Source organism: Halichoerus grypus, chromosome 13 (assembly GCF_964656455.1).
Source record: "Halichoerus grypus chromosome 13, mHalGry1.hap1.1, whole genome shotgun sequence".
NCBI lineage: Eukaryota > Metazoa > Chordata > Mammalia > Carnivora > Phocidae > Halichoerus > Halichoerus grypus.
The window spans coordinates 95,008,793-95,029,406 of NC_135724.1; the positions used below are offsets into that span (position 1 = coordinate 95,008,793).

The 20,614-nt window shown below is 61.7% G+C and overlaps 1 protein-coding gene across 10 annotated transcripts in view; it reads left to right on the forward strand.

Moving 5' to 3' along the window:
- The window catches only part of FBRSL1 (fibrosin like 1), an 86,878-nt gene that overhangs the window by 38,955 nt on the left and 27,309 nt on the right, over window positions 1-20,614 (forward strand). For 9 of the 10 annotated variants that reach the window (XM_078061168.1, XM_078061167.1, XM_078061165.1 and 6 more), the window contains one exon: window positions 15,992-16,021. The exons of the other annotated variant lie outside the window; for it this stretch is intronic. In XM_078061168.1, the coding sequence (XP_077917294.1) occupies window positions 15,992-16,021 (30 nt within the window). The remainder of the gene's footprint in view (window positions 1-15,991; window positions 16,022-20,614) is intronic. 10 annotated transcript variants of the gene reach the window in all.

The window sequence follows — 20,614 nt, forward strand, 5'->3', positions numbered from 1 at the left end:
ATCTGCATGTCCGTCTGGAAGGGTGTGTGCATGCCCCGTGTGTATCTGCACGTAAGTGACGGGTATGGCCTGGGTGCCTGGGTGTGACCCGCGGCTTTGCTTGTGTGTGTCTGTAAGTGGGGCCTCAGGCGCAGCAGGGCTCGTGTCTGTCCCCAATAGCGTCCCTGCACAGGCGACCCGGGAAGTTGTCATCTGACCTGCTTTATAGACCGTACTTAAAGGGGTTTGATTCTATGAGGTTTATTCCCAGCAAATCCCCAATTACTGCTCATCCTCGACAGCTTGTCCCGAAAGCTTGGTGCAGCCTCCCCAGCACGCATCACATGTTCCTTAGTGCCGTGAAATCAACTGGAAAGTCATTTTCTCCATTCAACTGCTGGGAACTGGGGATGTGACGACCCATCTCCCTCCGGAGCAGGGCTTGGGGGTTCCTTTATTAAAGGGAAATGAGGATCTGGATGCCTGCTGGGGCCGGGAGGCCAGCTGGGTGCAGTGCACGGAGTGTTCTGGAAGGGCCTGTGCTCACAGAGGCTCCAGGGCTGTGGACAGGAGCAGAGGCAGAACAGCAGCGATGACATTGGCCACCACCTGCAGTGAGCCCGGGAGGCCTCAGGCCCTCCACGTGGACATTGTCACCCTGGCAATGACCCCCAACCTCTAGGTGAGGACACTGAGGCGCAGGGGTCAGAGAACCCACCACGGGTGCCCACTGAGGGGCCTAGCTGAGACCAGGAGCAGGCAGGCCCGTCCGCAGGTCCCCTCCCTTCCTCAGACCGCCCTCCTCCCTCCCCCAAGTGTTTGCTGACCCGAATGGCCAGTGTCCCTGCCTCACCAGCCTCGCCGTGGGGAAGATGGTGAATAAAGCCAATGAGACCCGCTGCTAGTTGGAGGCGGGGAGGGCCGTGGCGGACAGGTGGTAGGGAGGGGCAAGGCCAGGCTGCAGGTGGGCACAGTGTCCGTGGTGGGGCAGGGGTGCCTGCCACAGGGCCATGGAGGGGGGCTGCTGTGGCCAGCAGGGTACCCCTGCCTGTCCCCCGCACCACAGTGCCTGGGCAGCGGGGCTCTGTGCTGGCATGCCCCGGCGTCTAGGGAGACCCACGGCCTGGGTAACGGTTATGGAAGGTTCCTTCACTCCTGTGCCTGGGCCTCTGTTCCCCCGATGCGGGCGTCCCTGTGTGGTCCCTGCACGGGGGCCGTACCCAGGGTCCCGAGGGCAGGAGCCAGGAGGAAGCATTGGTGGTGAGGCTCCCACACCCTCTCGTCACCAGACCCACCTGGACTCACGGGGCGGGGCGGGGGCCCCTTTTCTCAGCAGGAGGGTGCCCACACTTCGTGAGATGGGCACAGGCTGCTGCGGGCTACACCCCACCACACGAGCCCCTTACCCGTGGACGAGGGGCAAGCAGCCTTGTATACCTGAGCATACATGCAGCCGGGGGGCCTCGGGCCACCCCACCTCCCGGGGATGGTGGCTCCTGGCTCTGCACCTGCTTTCCCACTCCTGGCAGGAGGGTGCAGCCCACCTTCTGCCCGAGGTAACGGGATGGGTACGTGCAGACCACTTGGCAGGTTTGCCCCTTGAGCCAGGGACCTCTGTGGTTAAAGATGGGGGGTGCAATATGAGATGGGGGTGCACTCGGGTCCCACTGAGGTGTTAGATGGCAGGAGGGTGGGTGGGCGCGTGCAGTGAAACACTGGCCAGCCATACTCCCCCCGGGGGAGGGGGGGCGGGGAGGTGCCTGGGGTGACCCTCGCTGTCCTGAGACCTGTTGGCTCCCCAGGAATGGCCCAGCACTCACGGTCCCCAGCCACCCTCCTGAACAGCACAGGCCTTCGCTGCCCCAATCAGTGCTGGCAGACCCCGAAGCAGGCTCTCTCTTTATGAGGCAGGTTTATGACATCCATTACCCTGCTCCTTGGGCCACTTCCGAGCGGCCGTAATTTGTACAAAAGCAATAAAAGCCAGTCAGCCTCCCCCTGGAGTCGGGGAGCTGCGTTCTCCTCACGACCTCTGAGCACGGAGGCAGTCCTTAAGCCAGCTGCTGGGGAAGTGCCGCCGCTCAGAGGATGGTGGGGACGGCGGGGTGTGTCCTGAGCACAGCGTCCTGACCTGTGATGCAGCCCCAGCCTGGCCAGGCTTTTGTCAGATCCCCCGTCCACCCGCCCCTGCACCCACCCTTCACTCGGCCCACCTCCACCCACCACGGGGTGCAGCCGTGGCCCACATCTGTCCAGCTGGTAGGACACAGGAGTCCTTCCCTTGGGTTGGTAAGGAGCCCTGGGTCCCTGTCCCCCAGCACTTCGGCTGTGGCTGGGCTCAGGGGGTGTCAGCCCCAGCCTGCCCGCGCCACCTCCTCGGGCTGGTTGTAGGGTTGTCAGCATGGCCCTTGGGTATATCCCAGAGTGTATTTGCAGGGAAGCCAACCCCGATGTGGAGACAGACGAGGGAGTGGCCTAGCAGAGCTGGGCTGGCCCTTTAATGCTCACTCAGTAGATGTGGCACCAGGAGGGGTGTGGCCTGAGGGGCCCCTGCTCCTGAGCTTCCTTCCCGTGGGCCCTGCTGCAGGCCCGACTCTCAGCAGCTAGGTTGCAGGTTCTTCCAGAAAGGGGGCAGGGCAGTGAATTGCTGTGCACCCCCAGGTAGAGCAGGAGAGAACAGAGGATGAAAAGATAAACAGGTGACCTGACCTACCCAGTGCTTTAGCTGGTGGCAAGTGCTGAGGAGAAAGATGCACCAGGCAGAGGGGGTGCTGGTGTGGGGGGGGTGCTGGTGTCGAGCAGGGGTGCTTGTGTAGGGGGTGTCGAGGGGGAGGGGTGCTGGTGTAGGGAGGTAGAGGATAAGGGTGCTGGTCTAGAGGGGGTAGAGGGGAGGGGTGCTGGTGTGGAGGGGGGAGGGGTGCTGGTATTGAGGGGGGTAGAGGGGAGGGGTGCCGGTGTGGGGGGTGCTGGTGTGGAGGGGGTGTAGGGGAGGGGTGCTGGTGTAGAGGGGAGGGGTGCTGGTGTTCAGGAGGGGGTGCTGGTATTGAGGGAGTAGAGGGGAGGGGTGCCGGTGTGGAGGGGGTGTAGGGGAGGGGTGCTGGTGTAGAGGGGAGGGGTGCTGGTGTTCAGGAGGGGGTGCTGGTATTGAAGGGGGTAGAGGGGGGTGCCGGTGTGGAGGGGGTAGAGGGGAGGGGTGCTGGTGTAGAGGAGAGGGGTGCTGGTGTTCAGGAGGGGGTGCTGGTATTGAGGGGGGTAGAGGGGGGTGCCGGTGTGGAGGGGGTAGAGGGGAGGGGTGCCGGTGTGGAGGGGAGGGGTGCCGGTGTGGAGGGGGTAGAGGGGAGGGGTGCCGGTGTGGAGGGGGTAGAGGGGAGGGGTGCCGGTGTGGAGGGGGTGTAGGGGAGGGGTGCTGGTGTAGAGGAGAGGGGTGCTGGTGTTCAGGAGGGGGTGCTGGTATTGAAGGGGGTAGAGGGGGGTGCCGGTGTGGAGGGGGTGTAGGGGAGGGGTGCTGGTGTAGAGGAGAGGGGTGCTGGTGTTCAGGAGGGGGTGCTGGTATTGAGGGGGGTAGAGGGGGGTGCCGGTGTGGAGGGGGTAGAGGGGAGGGGTGCCGGTGTGGAGGGGAGGGGTGCCGGTGTGGAGGGGGTAGAGGGGAGGGGTGCCGGTGTGGAGGGGGTAGAGGGGAGGGGTGCCGGTGTGGGGGGTGCTGGTGTAGAGGGGGTGTAGGGGAGGGGTGCCGGTGTGGAGGGGGTAGAGGGGAGGGGTGCCGGTGTGGAGGGGGTAGAGGGGAGGGGTGCCGGTGTGGAGGGAGGGGTGCCGGTGTGGAGGGGGTAGAGGGGAGGGGTGCCGGTGTGGAGGGAGGGGTGCCGGTGTGGAGGGGGTAGAGGGGAGGGGTGCCAGTGTGGAGGGGGTAGAGGGGAGGGGTGCCGGTGTGGAGGGGGTGCTGCTCTGCAGGGGAGGTGCTCCGTCTCGGTTGACGTTCTGGATCAGCAGGCTCTGCGGGCTGGTGTGTGTCTGCAGGTTCCGGGCAGTCCCGCGGGCACTTTTCCGAACCTCGTCTTTCCGGGCTGTTCTCTGCAGGTAGCCTGGTCCTTGTCCCCTTGCTCTGCTGTCCCAGATAGAGGTCAGCCTGGCCAGGGCGGGGTGTGCACCAGGCGCACCAGGGTCACGTGCCCTTCCCCTCCCAGGGTGCGGGTCAGAGAAACTTCCCACCCCCACCCCTTGGTCCTGCCGGCGCTGGAGGTGGGGAGCAGCTGTCCCCCTGGATGGCGGCCCCGTGGGCCTCTTGCCGCACCCTGCTGCTGTGCCGCCCCCCCCTCGGAGGAGTGCTGCATGTGTGCTGGGGCGGCAGGCATCCAGGAGCCCCCACAGGTCACAGCCCGGGGCAGCACAGACCAGGACAGCCGCTGGCCCCTCCCAGCCCTGGGACCCGGGGCCTTGGGCAGCGAGGGGTCCGCACCTGGCCCAGCAGGTGGCCGGGACCACACTCCGTGGCACAGGACAGGTGTCAGAACTGCCTGCACAGGTCACGTGTGGCTCCCGGGCGCAGGATGGGGGACAGGGGTGGGGAGCCAGATGCCACTTGCCCCCGTTGCCCTGCTCACAGTCCTCCCTTTGGGGGGGACAGCTGGGCAAGGTCGGGCAGGGGTCTCAGGTGTAGGGGAGGAGTGTGAGGCTGCCGTGGGGCTGGAGGCCTCAGTTTTCTCCGCAAGACGGCTGGAGCACAGAGAGAGGGAAGGAGCATCCCACGTGTTTGCTGTTCCTGCACCGCCCGTGTCCCGGTCCCCCCCAAAGTGCACAGCACTGTGGAGCGCCACGTGTCTGCGACAATGCCGTGGCCTCAGCACCACCCGCCGCAGGAGGGCCCCATCCACTGGGGGTGCAAGCAGAGTGCATCTCGGGGTCCCTGCCCTAGCGGGCAGACGGTGGGAGATAACAGACCCTTCAGCGGCAGGTGCTTTCAGAGTGTTGGCTGCCAGCATGAGGGTTGCTGGGAGTGAGTGTGCCCTGTGGCCAGAGAGGAGCCAGCGGGGACATCAGGCCAAGGGCAGATTTGAGGTCAGGACTGAGTGGAAGAAGGAAGGGGCCACATGGAGGGTGAGGGGCCCAGCCAGCTCCCAGGGCTGAAAGGGAGGCGGGCTTCAGGAAAGGCTTGTCCCAGCAGCCCAAACACATCCAGCCCATTGGCACTTCTCTGGGCAGGTCACTCCATGGGAGTTTTGGGGTGCTGTCAACAAGAGGGGGCCTGGGTTCTGGGAGGTGTCTGGGGTGTCAGGGCACCCTCCTCCAGCTGGGAGCCTGGAGCCCTGGACCACAGTTATCCATGCCTCGGGGGTCACATAGGTGTGTCCCATTTCTTGTGCTGCCCTCTGAGCAAGGCTTGGATTTAGGGGCAGGAGAACCTATGTTCATGAGAAGCCAGCTCGTCTCCGTGGCGTCCACCCATCTTTAAAATCTCCCTCCCCCGTTATTTTGTTTCGAACTGGCCACAGGCCCATAAAAGAGAGTTCAGCCCGCTGCTGGTACAGAGCACTTGGCAGGAGAATGCCCCCAACCGGGCAGGCGTGGGGTCAGGCGCGTGGGTGGGCCACGGATTTGGGCCTGCGTCGGTCACTTTGCAGGGACTGCCAGGAGAAGCCACCCAGATGCCCCCCTGCACCCCTGTGCCTGAAGCCTCCAGCCTGTGCACAGGGTCCCTCCCCTCACCCAGTCCACAGGGAAGACCGCTGAGGGCTGCGTCCTCGTCTTGTCCCGTCACTGCTTTGTGGACTCAGCTCTAGGGAGCTGTGTCTCCGTGGCATCCCCTGGGATCACTTGGGAACGTTTGGCTGGGGCAGTGTGAGGCTGAGCCTCGGACAGCATGGTCACCCTGCGGTATCCTCTTGACTGGGACTGCACACAGTGTGGACTCAAGGAGGGGCTCTGGGGGCCCCCATAGCCCCCTCATCTTGCCGGGTCCTCCCCTGGAGCCCCAGACGGAGCCAGCCTGCAGCCCTGCCCGCCCCCACCCCCGCGCTGCCTCCACAGCCCTCCTTCCCCGCCTGGCCTGAGGTGTGGGCAGCCCCTGCCATCCCTTTAGCGGGAGGGCACTGGGCTTTCCGCGTTTGCCAGCCCCCGGCTGTCCTTTCCCCATTCCGAAGGCAGGCCTCCAGCTGAGGTCCCCGGCAGGCTCTGCCTTCTTGCCTGGACCCTGTGTTGCTCCACTGTGCCCAGGGCATGTAGTTCTGAGCCAAGGACTCCCGTCCCGCCAGGTCACCGGGCCACAGCCCTGTCCCCAGAGGCTGGACACAGCCTCTCTGGACAAGCCCCAAGGAGCCCTGACAGCGGTGGCCACACGTGCTGGAGGGAGGGCAGGCCGGGTGCCAGTCGGAAGCTGAAATTCAATTATGTGGAACACGCGGGGCTGCTGGGGCACAGAAGGTTAGGAATTACTGTTAACACTGTTCTGGTTAAGACTTTTTGTGTTGATAAATAATTCATAAGGCAGTTAGCGCTTTGAGTCTGACAACATGAGAATATATTAATACAGTCGACTCTGCGAAAGGTCAGCCGCGTGCGGCGGGGCTGTGGGCCATCTTTTATTCATTCTCTGACACGGGCTCGTTAATTATTCCGGCCCAGCAAGGGCTGGTGGGAGAGCCGCTAATGAGAAAAAGGGAGCGTGGGCTTGATGTCTGACGTGCTGTCCATGCACCAAGGGCCCGGTACGGCCCCTGAGGCGGGAGCAGAGGGCCCCCGCCTGTCCCCTTGAGGTTCGGGTGGGGCCGGGATGGCTCGGAAGGAGCCGTCAGGGCCCCCTAGCTCAGGAGTGTCATGTAGTGGCCGTTTGCGGTCTCCGAGTATTTACTGAGCACCCACTGCAGGTGAGGGGTGGCTCCTGGCCCTGAGGTCAGAGGATTGAAGAAAACCCAGAAATCCCCACTCTTGTGGGGGCCATGGAAGGAAGAGCGGGTGGGGAATAGGAGGGATGAGTAAATGTGTGGCCTGTCAGAGCAAAAGTGCACAGAGTGGATGGAGCAGGGAGGGGAGAGAACGTGGAGGGGCCGTCGGGCTAGGGTCCAGGGGTGCCACTGAGCGCCCCTGGGAGGATGGCGTTCATACAGGCCCAGGCACATGACCACACATGTGGGGGCAGGAGCCTGTGTGTGCGTCTGCGCGGGTGTGCGGGCGTGTGCATGGTGCAGGTCGGGGGCGGCCTGCGGTGTGGCCAGGAGCTGCTGGTGGGAATAGAGGGTCACAGCAGGGTGTGGGGGGGGCAGGGGCGGCCCTGTTGGGGCTCGGACTCCCAAGAAGGACAGGGCTGCCCCAGCTGCGGTCCAAGCACAGCCAGCAACCAGGGGACCAGACCTCCATCTGTCCAGGCGGGGTGTCCTCCACACTTGCCATTGCCATGGGGGGCATGGGGTGTCCGAGTTCCCTGATAGGCCAACTCGGACAAGTTATCCCACAAAGCAATGCCCAGTTCTCCTTAGCTTCTTTGGTAACTGCAGCCAGAGAATATTAAAAGTCATCTGTGTTTTTCACAGTGGTGCTGTGGGATGGCCCTCACTGTGAAACCCAGAATTCCCTTGGAAGTGCCGCCCCCGTGAGACCCCGCATTGGGAGCAGGAGGATGGGGCAGTTCAGACATCAGTGGTCAGAGCCCAAGTCAACCCTCTGTCTGTCCGTCCATCCATGCGTTCATTCCCTGCCAGCTCCGTCTGCGTACTGTGTGCACCGTGCTAAGTCTGTCACCCGTCCATCCGTCCGTCCATCCACACGTTCATTCCCTGCCAGCTTCGTCGGCGTACTGTGTGCACCGTGCTAAGTCTGTCACCCGTCCATCCGTCCATCCATGCGTTCCCTCCCTCCCAGCTCCGTCTGCGTACTGTGTGCACCATGCTAAGTCTGTCACCCGTCCGTCCGTCCATCCATCCGTCCGTCCATGTGTCCATTCCCTGCCAGCTCCGTCTGCGTACTGTGTGCACCATGCTAAATCTGTTATCCGTCCATCCGTCCGTCCGTCCATCCGTCCGTCCGTCCATCCACGTGTTCATTCCCTGCCAGCTTCGTCTGCGTACTGTGTGCACCATGCTAACTCTGTCATCCGTCCATCCGTCCGTCCATCTGACCATCCGTCCATGTGTTCATTCCCTGCCAGCTTCGTCTGCGTACTGTATGCACCGTGCTAAGTCTGTCATCCGTCCGTCCATCTGTCCGTCTGTCCATCCATGTGTTCATTCCCTGCTAACTCTGTCATCCGTCCATCCGTCCGTCCATCTGACCGTCCGTCCATGTGTTCATTCCCTGCCAGCTTCGTCTGCGTACTGTGTGCACCGTGCTAAGTCTGTCATCTGTCCGTCCATCTGTCCGTCTGTCCATCCATGTGTTCATTCCCTGCTAACTCTGTCATCCGTCCATCCATCCGTCCATCTGACCGTCCGTCCATGTGTTCATTCCCTGCCAGCTTCGTCTGCGTACTGTGTGCACCGTGCTAAGTCTGTCATCTGTCCGTCCATCTGTCCGTCTGTCCATCCATGTGTTCATTCCCTGCTAACTCTGTCATCCGTCCATCCATCCGTCCATCTGACCGTCCGTCCATGTGTTCATTCCCTGCCAGCTTCGTCTGCGTACTGTGTGCACCGTGCTAAGTCTGTCATCCGTCCGTCCATCTGTCCGTCTGTCCATCCATGTGTTCATTCCCTGCTAACTCTGTCATCCGTCCATCCATCCGTCCATCTGACCGTCCGTCCATGTGTTCATTCCCTGCCAGCTTCGTCTGCGTACTGTGTGCACCGTGCTAAGTCTGTCATCTGTCCGTCCATCTGTCCGTCTGTCCATCCATGTGTTCATTCCCTGCTAACTCTGTCATCCGTCCATCCATCCGTCCATCTGACCGTCCGTCCATGTGTTCATTCCCTGCCAGCTTCGTCTGCGTACTGTGTGCACCGTGCTAAGTCTGTCATCTGTCCGTCCATCTGTCCGTCTGTCCATCCATGTGTTCATTCCCTGCTAACTCTGTCATCCGTCCATCCATCCGTCCATCTGACCGTCCATCCATGTGTTCATTCCCTGCCAGCTTCGTCTGCGTACTGTGTGCACCGTGCTAAGTCTGTCATCCGTCCGTCCATCTGTCCGTCTGTCCATCCATGTGTTCATTCCCTGCTAACTCTGTCATCCGTCCATCCATCCGTCCATCTGACCGTCCGTCCATGTGTTCATTCCCTGCCAGCTTCGTCTGCGTACTGTGTGCACCGTGCCACGTCATTCATGCATCCTTCCATCCATCTATGCATTCTCTCCAGGGGTAGCAAGGCAGGTCACATGGGCCAAGCAGTGGAAGGATCAGAATTCTGTTCCAGTGGTCTTGAGATTTAGAGAGTTAGAGGGGTGGCTCCTTTCCAGCTGGCTTCTCCTCTGACCAGTTACTGGATCTGCCCAACACTCTGTGCCCCAGACTCTGCCCTCTGATGTGGCATCATGCCACTGGTCACTCATAAGCTGCAGTGTTTCCAGCCCCAGTGCAGACTTGGGGCTGAGGGCCACCAGGCCCCATGCCTTGTCACCATGGACTTCCCTCAGAGACTGCTCTCAAAATGCAGGAGGCAGCCTGGCAGCAGGATGCAGGCACCCCAACCCACTCATCTCTCAGGGCCCCAAAAAGCCCACTGCCCAGCTGCAGGACCATCCTTGTCTCTGTAAGGTGGCCTCTGCAAGGCTCTCTCAGGGCTCCAAACCACTGCCCACCACTGCCCACGCGGAGGTCTCCAGGTGGGCGGCCACCCTGAGCTCCCCATTGTACCCAAGATGCAGACACTCGGGGTGGGAACATGAGGGGCCATGGGGCTGGGCAGGCGAGTGGTACGGCCTCTCTGGGCTGCTCTGGAGGAAGCACGCTGGTGAGGGCAGGTACCGGCCCCATCTGCCCTTGCTGCCCCCACCTGTGACAGGTAATGTGGCTGTGCCTCCCCCCCAGGTGCGCCTGCTCAGCTCCAGCTGTGCGTCTCTAAGTGGGTCTCACTCACCATCAGCCCGTGGAGGCCGTCCACACTTGGGCTATTAGGCTGCAGTAACTTAATTGCTCGTTAATTGGGTAATTAGTGCTTTGTTTTGCTTTAAAGCCTAAGCACTCATAAAAAGTGAATTAGCTGAGTCAACAAGAATAGGATTTTCAGGGTCCCCCCATCCAGCTATCGTGCATAATTAATCAGGCTCACTGTGACTTTCTGGGCCAGTGTGGCCTGGGGCCTTTGCAGGGTGATCCTGGAGCCCCAGCCCTGTCCCAGCTGCCCTGAGGGAGTCCCTGGCATGGGGCCCTGATCAGAGGGCCAGACTGAGACTGCGGCTGCCAGAGCCCACACACCCGTTCACCTAGGTGGGCTCCCAGCTACTGTGCCTCAGTTTCCCCACCCATAAGCAGGTGGGTCTGTGGTGGGGCCCGAGTTGTACAGAAGCGGCCCCAGGGAGCCAGTGCACCATCAGCCCCACCCCCACAGGGCCCCAGGCCTCCCGCCAGTGGGACGTGGGGCTCCCCCCTCCCGCCTGCCCTGTAGTGCCAGGGCTGCTGCCGGGCACACCGAACCCCAGGTTCTAGGCTCCTGCCTGTGCGCCATGTTGCTGCCAGCAACTCCCTGTAACTTCTGGGCCTCTACTTTTTTTTTTCTTTTAATTTATTCATTTTGAGAGAGAGAGAGAGCACAAGCAGAGGGAGAGGCAGAGGGAGAGGGAGAAGCAGACTCCCCACGGAGCAGGGAGCCTGATGGGGGGCTCGATCCCAGGACCCTGGGATCATGACCTGAGCCGAAGGCAGACGTTTAACGACTGAGCCACCTGGGCGCCCTGGGCCTCTACTTTCTTGTCTGTGAAGTAGGCTAATGCCCTGGTGAGCGCTGGCGGGCACGGCTCCCCGCTGTGCGGTGCGCCCCGCCCTTGCAGCTTCAGACACAGTCACCCAGCTGAGCCCATGGCCACCCCAGGCACAGACCAGACCGCAGCCCCCACCTTGCTCCTGGCACCCCTGCCCATGAGGTCCCGCATCACTGCCCAGCATCTGTGGCGCTCACGTACGTGGCTGGGGTGTGCCAACAAGGATGAAAAATGGCCTTTTTACCCCGACTCCAGACAGTAGGTGATGGGAAGTGGCTCCCAGCCTGGGCCTCCTGCAGTCTGTTCACAGCTCCTTCTTTAGCTGAACTGCTTAATGGGGCAGGTGTTGTACATCCCAGTGGAGCGTTCGCAGCAGGATGGAAGGTGAGCACCTTGTGCCCTTCTCTGTGGAGGCAGACGGATACCCACGCGGGCAGGCAAGGCGGCCACTCTCTTCCCCAAAGTTCTTCCAAGGCAGCACCAATGAGCAGAATGTTTCCTAAGCTGGAGCTGATGGGACCCACAAGGGGCCACGGGAAGCACAGACGTGTCCTGTGAGCATGGCCAGTGCTCCTCGGCCACATGCATAAGGACAAGTGGCCCTGTGTTAGGTCACCTGGGTGCACACGTGCCATGTGCACATTGGGACACTTGGCAGGACACCCTGGGGTAGAGCACCCATTGGGCAGAATGCCCGGGTGCTCACGTAAGACAGGCCTGAGAGCACACCTTGACATGTCTCAGAACATGCACATACATGACAGGCCAGCTGGGCTTGCACACACAGGCATGAGTCATGAGAACAGGCCCAATGAAAACAGCCCACATCAAGGATCTGTGCCTCCTGAAATTCCCTAGGTCCCAAGGCAGCCCGGAGTGTGGCCTCAGCACTGACTGTCTAGCAGCTCAGACCTTTCTGCCCCCATGCTCAAGTGGGCTGCATAGAATGTTCCGTGGCCTTCCACCCACACATGGACCCTGCTGATTTTTTTGGTTTGCAGCTGCTCGGGCCTTTGCAGGCAGCAGCGCCCTTCAAGAGTGAGTCTCAAGCTGGCGAGAAGTCAGGTCCTCCTTGGTCCCCGGGCAGCTCTGTAAGCAGGACCTCTGTAGGTAGCACCCCAGACCGTGTGCTGCAGCAAGAGCAGAAACCTGGCCCAGGGCCAGAGCACCAGGCCATGTGCCACCCCAACCCTCTCTGACCCCTGGATCAAGCGGTCACCTGAGTGGGAAGCTGGGGGGAGGCAGAAGCAGAGCTAGGGGTGGCTTTCAGTATCTTTCTCCACGGCAGGGCCCAGGGCAGCCTCTAAGCCCTCTCTGTCTCCATGGCATGAGGGGGTCCCCACAGTGAGCAGGAGGGACCCTGTCCCTGCTCCCTGCCTCTCTCCTCCCCACTCTCCATGGGCACCTCCGGGCCAGGCCTAGGCCCAGGTGCTAGAGCATCTGATGGGAGAAGTGGACTCAGTGTCAAGGTCTCCCTGCCCAAGAATTTTTCATGCCTTTGTTAGAGAAATGGGAGACAGGCAACCTCCACTAAACTCCACTGTGAAGCAGTAATTAACGTTCACACTGAGAGAAGAAAAAAGTCCATTTCTGTTGCTGCTCAGTGACTGTTGATTTGTGTCTCCCAATTCTGGAGGGTGACAAGCAGCCCCCACCCAAGCAAGTGGCTGCCCAGGTTTCTGGAAGAGGCCCAGGGATGGAGGCCAAGTTCCCCAGACCTCCTGTGCAGGTGCTCCTGGGGAAGCAGGGCACTGTCAGTGAGAGGTGTCTGTGTCTAGACCCTGTGGGGGTCTAGATGCCTCCAAGAGCTGTTCAGGTGATCTAAGGGAAGAGGCTGAGATGTAATGATGGTGAAGATGATGATGGTGGTGATGGTGGTGAGGATGATGATGATTATGATGGTGATGGTGGTGGTGATGATGGTCATGATGGTGATGGTGGTGATGATGAGGATGGTGGTGAGGATGATGATGGTGGTGAGGATAGTGATGGTGGTAAGGGTGATGATGAGGATGGTGATGGTGGTGATGATGGTGGTGATGATGAGGATGGTGGTGAGGATGATGGTGGTGGTGATGGTGATGATGAGGATGGTGATGAGGAGGAGGATGATGGTGGTGATGATGAGGATGGTGGTGAGGATAGTGATGGTGGTAAGGATGATGATGGTGATGGTGGTGAGGATGATGATGATGGTGGTGATGGTGAAGATGGTGATGGTGGTGATGAAGATGGCGTGAGGATGGTGATGGGGGTGATGATGATGATGGTGATGGTGGTGGTGATGGTGATGATAGTAGTGATGATGATGGTGATGATGGTGATGGTGATGATGAGAATGGTGGTGAGGATGATGATTGTGATGATGATGGTGAGGATAGTGAGGAGGATGATGATGGTGATGATGAGGAGGAGGATGGTGGTGAGGATGATGATGGTGTTGATGATGATGGTGAGGATGGTGAGGTGATGGTGAGGATGATGATGGAGATGATGATGGTGGTGATGGTGAAGATGATGATGGTGATGGTGATGATCGTAATGGTGAGGATGATGATGGTGGTGATGATGGTGGTGATGGTGATGATGGTGATGGTAGTGATGAGGATCATGGTGATGGTGATGATGAGGATGGTGGTGAGGATGGTGATGGGGGTGATGATGATGATGGTGAGGATGATGATGGTGATGGTGGTGAGGATGGTGACGGTGATGATGAGGGTGGTGACAATGATGGTGATGGTGGTGATGATGGTGAGGATGGTGGTGATGGTGAAGATGATGGTGGTGGTGATGGTGATGATGACGGTGGTGACGATGATGGTGGTGAGGATGGTGATGGTGGTGAGGATGATGACGGTAGCAGCGATGATGAAGTGATCACCATGCTATATATCATGCTGAGTACATACCCAGCACTATCCTAGTGCTTTGCATATATTATTCACTCATTGAAGCTGCACAGTAATCCTATAGACAGGCTGTTGTCTGTGTTTTAAAGAAGCATAAACTGAGGCATGGAGAGGTCAAGGGGCTTGCCCAGGGCTGCCTGATGTGGGTGGCAGCACAGCATCCCAGTGGACGTCTGCTCCAGTTGCCCACGTTTTGGCCTCCCCACCATAGCTAGCACATCCCCTTGGGGCCCAGAGCCTGCCCTCTGCTCCATGGGCTCCCTGCTTGGACCCCCCCACACACACCAGGGTTACACCCACCAGGGCCACCCAGCCCAGCTCGACCCCATGAAGGTCACCTCGCTCAGGCAGCTCCTGCAAGACAGATGTGGCTCTTTTTCCCTCCTTGCCCTGATTAATTGCCTCATTCAGTTCCGACTCTGTTGCAGTTAAACATTAATTCAGTGGGACTTAGTAACGTGAACTCATTTACGACGTGGCCTGTGCGGCTGACAGGGTGTGCCGTTTGGTTAATTATAGGATCCATGCACGCTCGCTGGAAAGCACCCTCACCCCTCCTTGAGTGTCGGGTCATTAAGCTCTCACTGTGACACCAAAAGCTGTGGGGAGAGGTGTGAAACAGCCCAGCCTGGGGGGTTCCGGGCGCCTGAGCTGCGGTCCTGCCTCGCGCACACACAAGGCCCAACCCTCCGGGCGGTTTGATGGGACTGTGGTTTCCAAGGCAAGGGCTCAGTGCCGCTAATCGAGCAGGAAGAGGCCCGGCTGGGGGCCTCTGGCAGCTCCACCAGCAGCCTAGTCAGAAGGGCTCCTGGCCCCCACAGGCCACAACCCCCTGGCACCCACCCCTTCTCTGCCAGCACTGAGCCCCCGGCATGCCAGAGTGCAGTCCCAGCTCCGCGGAACAGGACGATGACACTCCCTGTGTTCCAGTGTGTCCCAGCCCCTCACCTCTCCAGTCCCGTCTCTCACACTCCCCTCCTCACCTCGGGGTGTGCCTCCTCCTGAATTTCAGCCACTCTGCCCTTTCCCTGGCCCCCAGAGCTGCTCGTGAAGGACTGACCTGGCTTCTTGTCATTGTGCAGCCGGGGCACTGGGCCCATGCATCCCTTCTGCCATCTGTGCAGGGACACAACCCTGGAGGTCTCTGTCCAGGCCGTGCAGGGGGTCTGCGGGGCTTTGGGGGTGGGACGCTTGTTAGCCTCAGAAGAACCCCCCCCACATGCCCATCCCCCAGGGTCACTGCCAGCTGCTGTGGGTGGCTGGTAAAGCACAGGGCCCATCCGTACAACCCTGTGAACTTTGCCATCAAGCGCACCCCGGCCCTCCCCCTGGGGCGCCAAGGGCAGAGCACCCCCCGCCCCCGCGCTGACCTACTGGAGGGCACCACACAGACAGCAAGGCGCACGGCTGACGGGGGCCTGTCACCCTCACATGTGGCCCGGGAGATTTATTTTCAGCGGTAGATTCATTTGACACGACGTGTTGTAATTGTGGTTCCTAGGAAGGGATTATTTTTCTTTATATTCTTTTAGGGGAAAATTGCCGTGGTTTCTAGAAGAACAGTCTTTATTTTTAAAGCTCTGCCTACTGAAGATGGAAAACAAAGATTTGTTTGCACGATTACCAACCTTTCTCTAACCAGCTGAGCGAGCACGTCGAGTGGCTTACACCCAGGCTGCAGGGGCACGCGAGGCGACCCTCCCCATAGGCAGTGCCTGTGGCCTCAGGCCTGGGCTGACCCCCCCATCTGTCCGAGGGATCCAAGCCCCCTCTGCCCCTTCAGTAGAGCTGGGCTGCTGAGGCTGGGCTTCCATGTCCCTGCCCAGAGGACACCCTTGATCCCACCCCGGGCCCCCATCCGTGCCCACCACCCAGGAGTGCAAGCTCCTCACCTGTCACCTGGACCCGCCGCCTGGAGAGTCCAGCATGTGGGAGAGGCCTGAGGGGGTCACAGGGTAGCAGCTCTCCCAGGACGGGGTGACGCTGCCCCTCGTGTAGGCCGGGGTGAGGAGGAGGCTTCGTGGCTCACTCTGGCCCCGGTGTCTGTCCTGCGGTGGGTGCACCTGCCTGGCCGAGCATGCTGCTTTGCCTCACCTCTGCCTGGCCCGCCTCACAGAGCCCTTCACCGAGCGCCTCGCTGGTGCTCCGACCTCCAGATCCCTCCCAGGCCCCCCAGACCCCCTCGCCTGCGAGGCCCCCCCCACAACCCTGCCACAGGGTGCTACGGGGCGCTGACTCTCCTGTCTCTCTCTCCCCTGCAGTGTGACAGCGAGAGCGAAGGGGACGACAAGGTAAGCCCCCACACCTCCTCCCGAGACCCCCACCCACGGGGCTGCAGGACAGGTGGCTTCCCCACACGTCCAGGCCCTGTCTCCGCCAGGGCTCCCTGGGATGGGGGGCACTGTGGGCAGAGCGGGGGCCCTACTCTGGGTAAGCCCCCCACTTTCCAGGCTGGGGCCGTAAACATCACCAGAGAACTGACTTCGCTAATAGCAGCAATGTGTTAGCTCCTCCTAATTACCCTCCTTTTCAGGAGCAATGCAGTTCCCGTTAACTCAGGATTTATGCACTTGGAGGGTTCAGCTCAGGAAAAACCACAGCACAGGCCTCCTTGGGGCCCTTGGCCCTGGTCGTCTGCTGGCCACTGTGTGTCCTGTGGGGAGCAGGGAAGAGGCCGCCCCGAGCTCACAGCCCAGCACTGACCGTGCACCTACTGCGTGCTGAGCTCTGTGGAGGCGAACTGCAGTGGGGGCGAAGACCCTGAGAAGTGGCAGGAGTGACACAGCCGGGCCCAGGCCTGGCACTCACTCTCTGCTTGTCCTGAGGCCCCGGGGGGCAGGAACTGTGACCCCCCGATGCATCCAAGGACCCCAAGGCATAGAGAGGGTGAGGAGCCTGCCCGAGCTCACACAGCTGGCCCCCACAGTCCTCTGGGGTATGTGACCCGCGTAGCTGGGGAGAGTGGTAGCTGGTGGTGAGGCTGCAGGCGATGAGCACGCCGAGGGGAGGTGCCGAGTGGGTGAGGAGGACGAGTGTCCCGGCCAGGGGACAGCGTGTTCCCCCATGCTTGTCGGGAGGCGGGTCCACTGCACACTGGCTTCTAGGCCAGTTTTGTGAAACGGAGCGAAGTCCCATTGGGAGGTCTGTGCACGCACAACCGTGCTTCTCGCTCACCTGCTGTGTCCTGGCCTGCGTTGGGCAGGTGCTGTCCAAGGTGTGGACAGCCGGACGGCCCCTCTCGGCAGACATATGTGAGCAAGCATGGAAAGACAGGCCTGCGGAGGATGCCCGGGGGTCCGGGTGACCAGCCTCAGAGCCTCGGGAGGGGTGGGGATAGGAAGGGCCAGGGGTCATCCGTGGTGGGGGGAGCAGTGGTGTGGTTGGGTGAGGCCTGAGCCCCTGGGTTTGCAAGGGGAGCTGGCCCAGAAGTCCTGCGTGGGGTCTTTATCGGGGTCTGGACCATTTGGGGAAGGTGGCCGGGGGGTGGGCAGCTGGGAATGAACCGCTGTCTGGGTCCTGGGGCAGAGCACCTCAGCGCCCCCCAACCCAGGCACCTGTGCAGAGTGGTCGCTCCTCAGTCTCTAATGAATTAGATGAAGGGCCTCAGGAAGGTGCTGAGCTGACACCTCGACTCCGGCACCTCCTTTATCTGAAACCAGCTTGCAGGAAGCGCTCTCTGAAGCCAGGGTGCTCTGAATGGGGTTCAGAGGGAGGGGTTTCTGAGGCCTGAGACCGCTGGCTGCCCCATCCAGGGCCCCTGGCCTGTCTTCCACAGAAGAAACCATGCTGCTACCCCCAGGAGGGTTCCTTCCGGGTGTCGGAGTCCTGACTCGGCCACCAGGTCGCACCGCACCCAGAACCCACTCCCCCCTTCTCTCGGGCAGCCAGAGGGTTGACCCCAGCCCTCCAGGGGCCTCCGGGGCCCAGCGCAGCCTGGCCCCTTGCTCATTGCTGGCCCTGGCCTATTTGTCCCTCTACCTCTGAGGCCAGCCCTGCTACCAGAGTGGGGACTCTGGGCGGTGGAGACGGCGGGGGGAGCAGAAAGGGCAGGCAGCAGGTGCAGCTCTAACTGTGCCCCAGGAACGAGAGGTCTCTTCTGGCGTGGTCATCGATGCCCTGGACCAGGTGGCAGGCCAGCAGCAGGGGCTAGCAGGGGCTGTAGCCATGGCCTCCTCTGTACTCACGCTGAGCGGGGAGCCCACAGGCCAGTCCTGAGCAACGCTTGGGGCCCAGCCCAGCCTGGCCGAGGGACAGGGGGGAGCAGGTGCGGTCGGGAGGGTGTGGGTAGAGGAGCTCACTCTGGATGGGTGCAGGGCAGGGTCTCGAACTCATGATTCTGGTTTTTTTCTGGCAATTCCTTGTGCAGCCCAAGGGAAGAGTCCCTGCCCTGGATTCTTAGGAGGGCCAGAGTCTGAGTCCCAGAACCCCCTGCCCGGAGGGACTGGCTAGGGTCTCTGTTGGGGCTCACTCCTCTGCTGTGCCAGGCGCAGCCACTTGGCCCAGACCCCCCTTCAGGCTGCCACTGGGGCTTGTGGCTGTGGGTCCTGGGAAGGAAGGCAGTGGCCAGAGTCAGCCTTCCCCATACCTGTGTGCTGGGCCCCAGCCGTGGCCACAGTGAGCGGTCTGCGCGGGTGATGGGGTAGCCCAGCTCCATCTCAGGGCAGGTGGGAGGCCAGGCCACCCCCATCCACAGCTTCAGTGAGGCCAGGGCCAGAGGAGAAAGCAGAACCGCCTCCACGCCCCAGTGTCCCCACCTGTTCCACAGGAGATGGAGACACATCTTCTGAGCCACAGTGGGCTCTGAGTCAGTTAAAACGGAGTGAGTAAGCCACAGGCAGCTCCCGTTTGTGGGTGGATAGAGCCGGAAGGTGCTCCAGAAAGCCCCTGTGCTGGAGAGCCAGGAAGGGGCACAGGCCTCCTCCCTGCTCACCCAGGTTTGCCCTCCCACGAGTGCCTAGGTCTTCTGTGACACTGGGGTGTATCTCTGGGCGTCTTGGGATGGAGGCCAGAGGCCAGGCTGCGACCCCATGCAATTGACCATGGGTCAGCATGGGCTGGCCAGGTGGGCACTCGGGCTGAGCCCCAAAGCTGCGTGATTGTGGGGAGGTGTCAGGGCTTCCCGGAGAGGCTGCCTGGGGCAAGGGCTCCCTGCCGGATAATTTGCCAACCACCACCGATGGGTCGTGCCTGGTCAGCACTGGCTGGGTCATGGTGCCGCACCAGGCTCTGAGTGGCTGCCTGGGCTGCCCCCCCCGCCCCCCGCCCTCCCCCCGGTCCTCCGTACCTCTCATCTGGGCACACACAGCCTCTCTGCTCATCTGCTCACAAGTCTGCCCCCGCCAGATGCAGAGACCCATACTGCCCGCACAGCCAACTCCCAGCCCTCAGTCCTGCCGTCCAAGGACAGACGCCAGCTCTCGGCCACGTGGCCCCACGCTGGTTAGAACCTGCGTTTGACTGCTGTAGTGGAAACTGGAGTTAGCAGTGGCTTAATAGAGGGTTTGTATTTCTCACCGAGAAGCCCAGCTGTGGGCCCTCCAGGCTGGCACGGCCTGTGCGTGGTCATCAGGCTCCTGTCTCTGCTTGGCCGTCCTTGGTATGTGGCTGCCCCCCCACCCCCTTGGTCCATGAAGGCAGCTGTAGCACCAGCCACCCCATCTGCATCTCACCTCCCCACACCACTGCTCATGCAGAGTGAGTGATCACCTGTGCGGAGAGCCAGGGAGAACGTTGGTGCAAAATGTCCCATGGGGGCCAGAGCAGAGGGAGAGAGCATGAGGTCAGAGAGGCCACATTATGTAAACCATAGCAGGAAGCTCAGGTTTGTTCCAAGTGCAGTGGGGAACTGCTGTCCCAAGAGGTCCCTGTCCCTCCGGGCTGCATGGGGACACTAATTACACACCGTGTGAGGTTGGACAGCAAGAGAGACCTGAGTTCCTTCTGCCTCCCTCTAGCCAGGCTGGGTTCCAGGGCTTCCTCCCAGCCCATCAGGAAGCAGGTGCAGCTCCAAGGGGTGCAGTGCCCGCTCATCCAGAGCTGCCAGCCTTCCTGTCCTCCCCCACCCCAGTCCAACTGACCTGCCATGGGGCCGGCCCCCTCCCAGGAGCCTCTGCCCTCTGCAGCTCCCCACCGCCTTTCTCCAGGGATACAGCCAGGTGAGGTCTTTTGCCCCTTCCAGAAGGATCTGCTCAGGGGAGGAAGGCCACGTGTCTCCACAGTGTTTGCAGGATGGCAAAAGCCCTGATTTTATAGAGCTAGAAGAACATGGGAATGGGAGAAAGAGGCATCCCCCCGCAGCATGCCCTCCCCTGGGGCCTGGCCACCATCCCCCCACAGCATGCCCTCCCCTGGGGCCTGTTCCCCCACAGCATGCCCTCCCCTGGGGCCCAGCCACCATCCCCCCGCAGCATGCCCTCCCCTGGGGCCCGTCTCCCCACAGCATGCCCTCCCCTGGGGCCCGGCCACCATTCCCCCGCAGCATGCCCTCCCCTGGGGCCTGTCCCCCCACAGCATGCCCTCCCCTGGGGCCCGGCCACCATCCCCCCGCAGCATGCCCTCCCCTGGGGCCCATTCCCCCACAGCATGCCCTCCCCTGGGGCCCGTCCCCCCACAGCATGCCCTCCCCTGGGGCCCGGCCACCATCCCCCCGCAGCATGCCCTCACCTGGGGCCCGTCCCCCCACAGCACACCCTCCCCTGGGGCCCGCCCCCCCGCAGCACACCCTCCCCTGGGGCCCGTCCCCCCGCAGCACGCCCTCCCCTGGGGCCCGTCCCCCCGCAGCACGCCCTCCCCTGGGGCCCGTCCCCCCACAGCATGCCCTCCCCTGGGGCCCGGCCACCATCCCCCTGCAGCATGCCCTCACCTGGGGCCCGTCCCCCCACAGC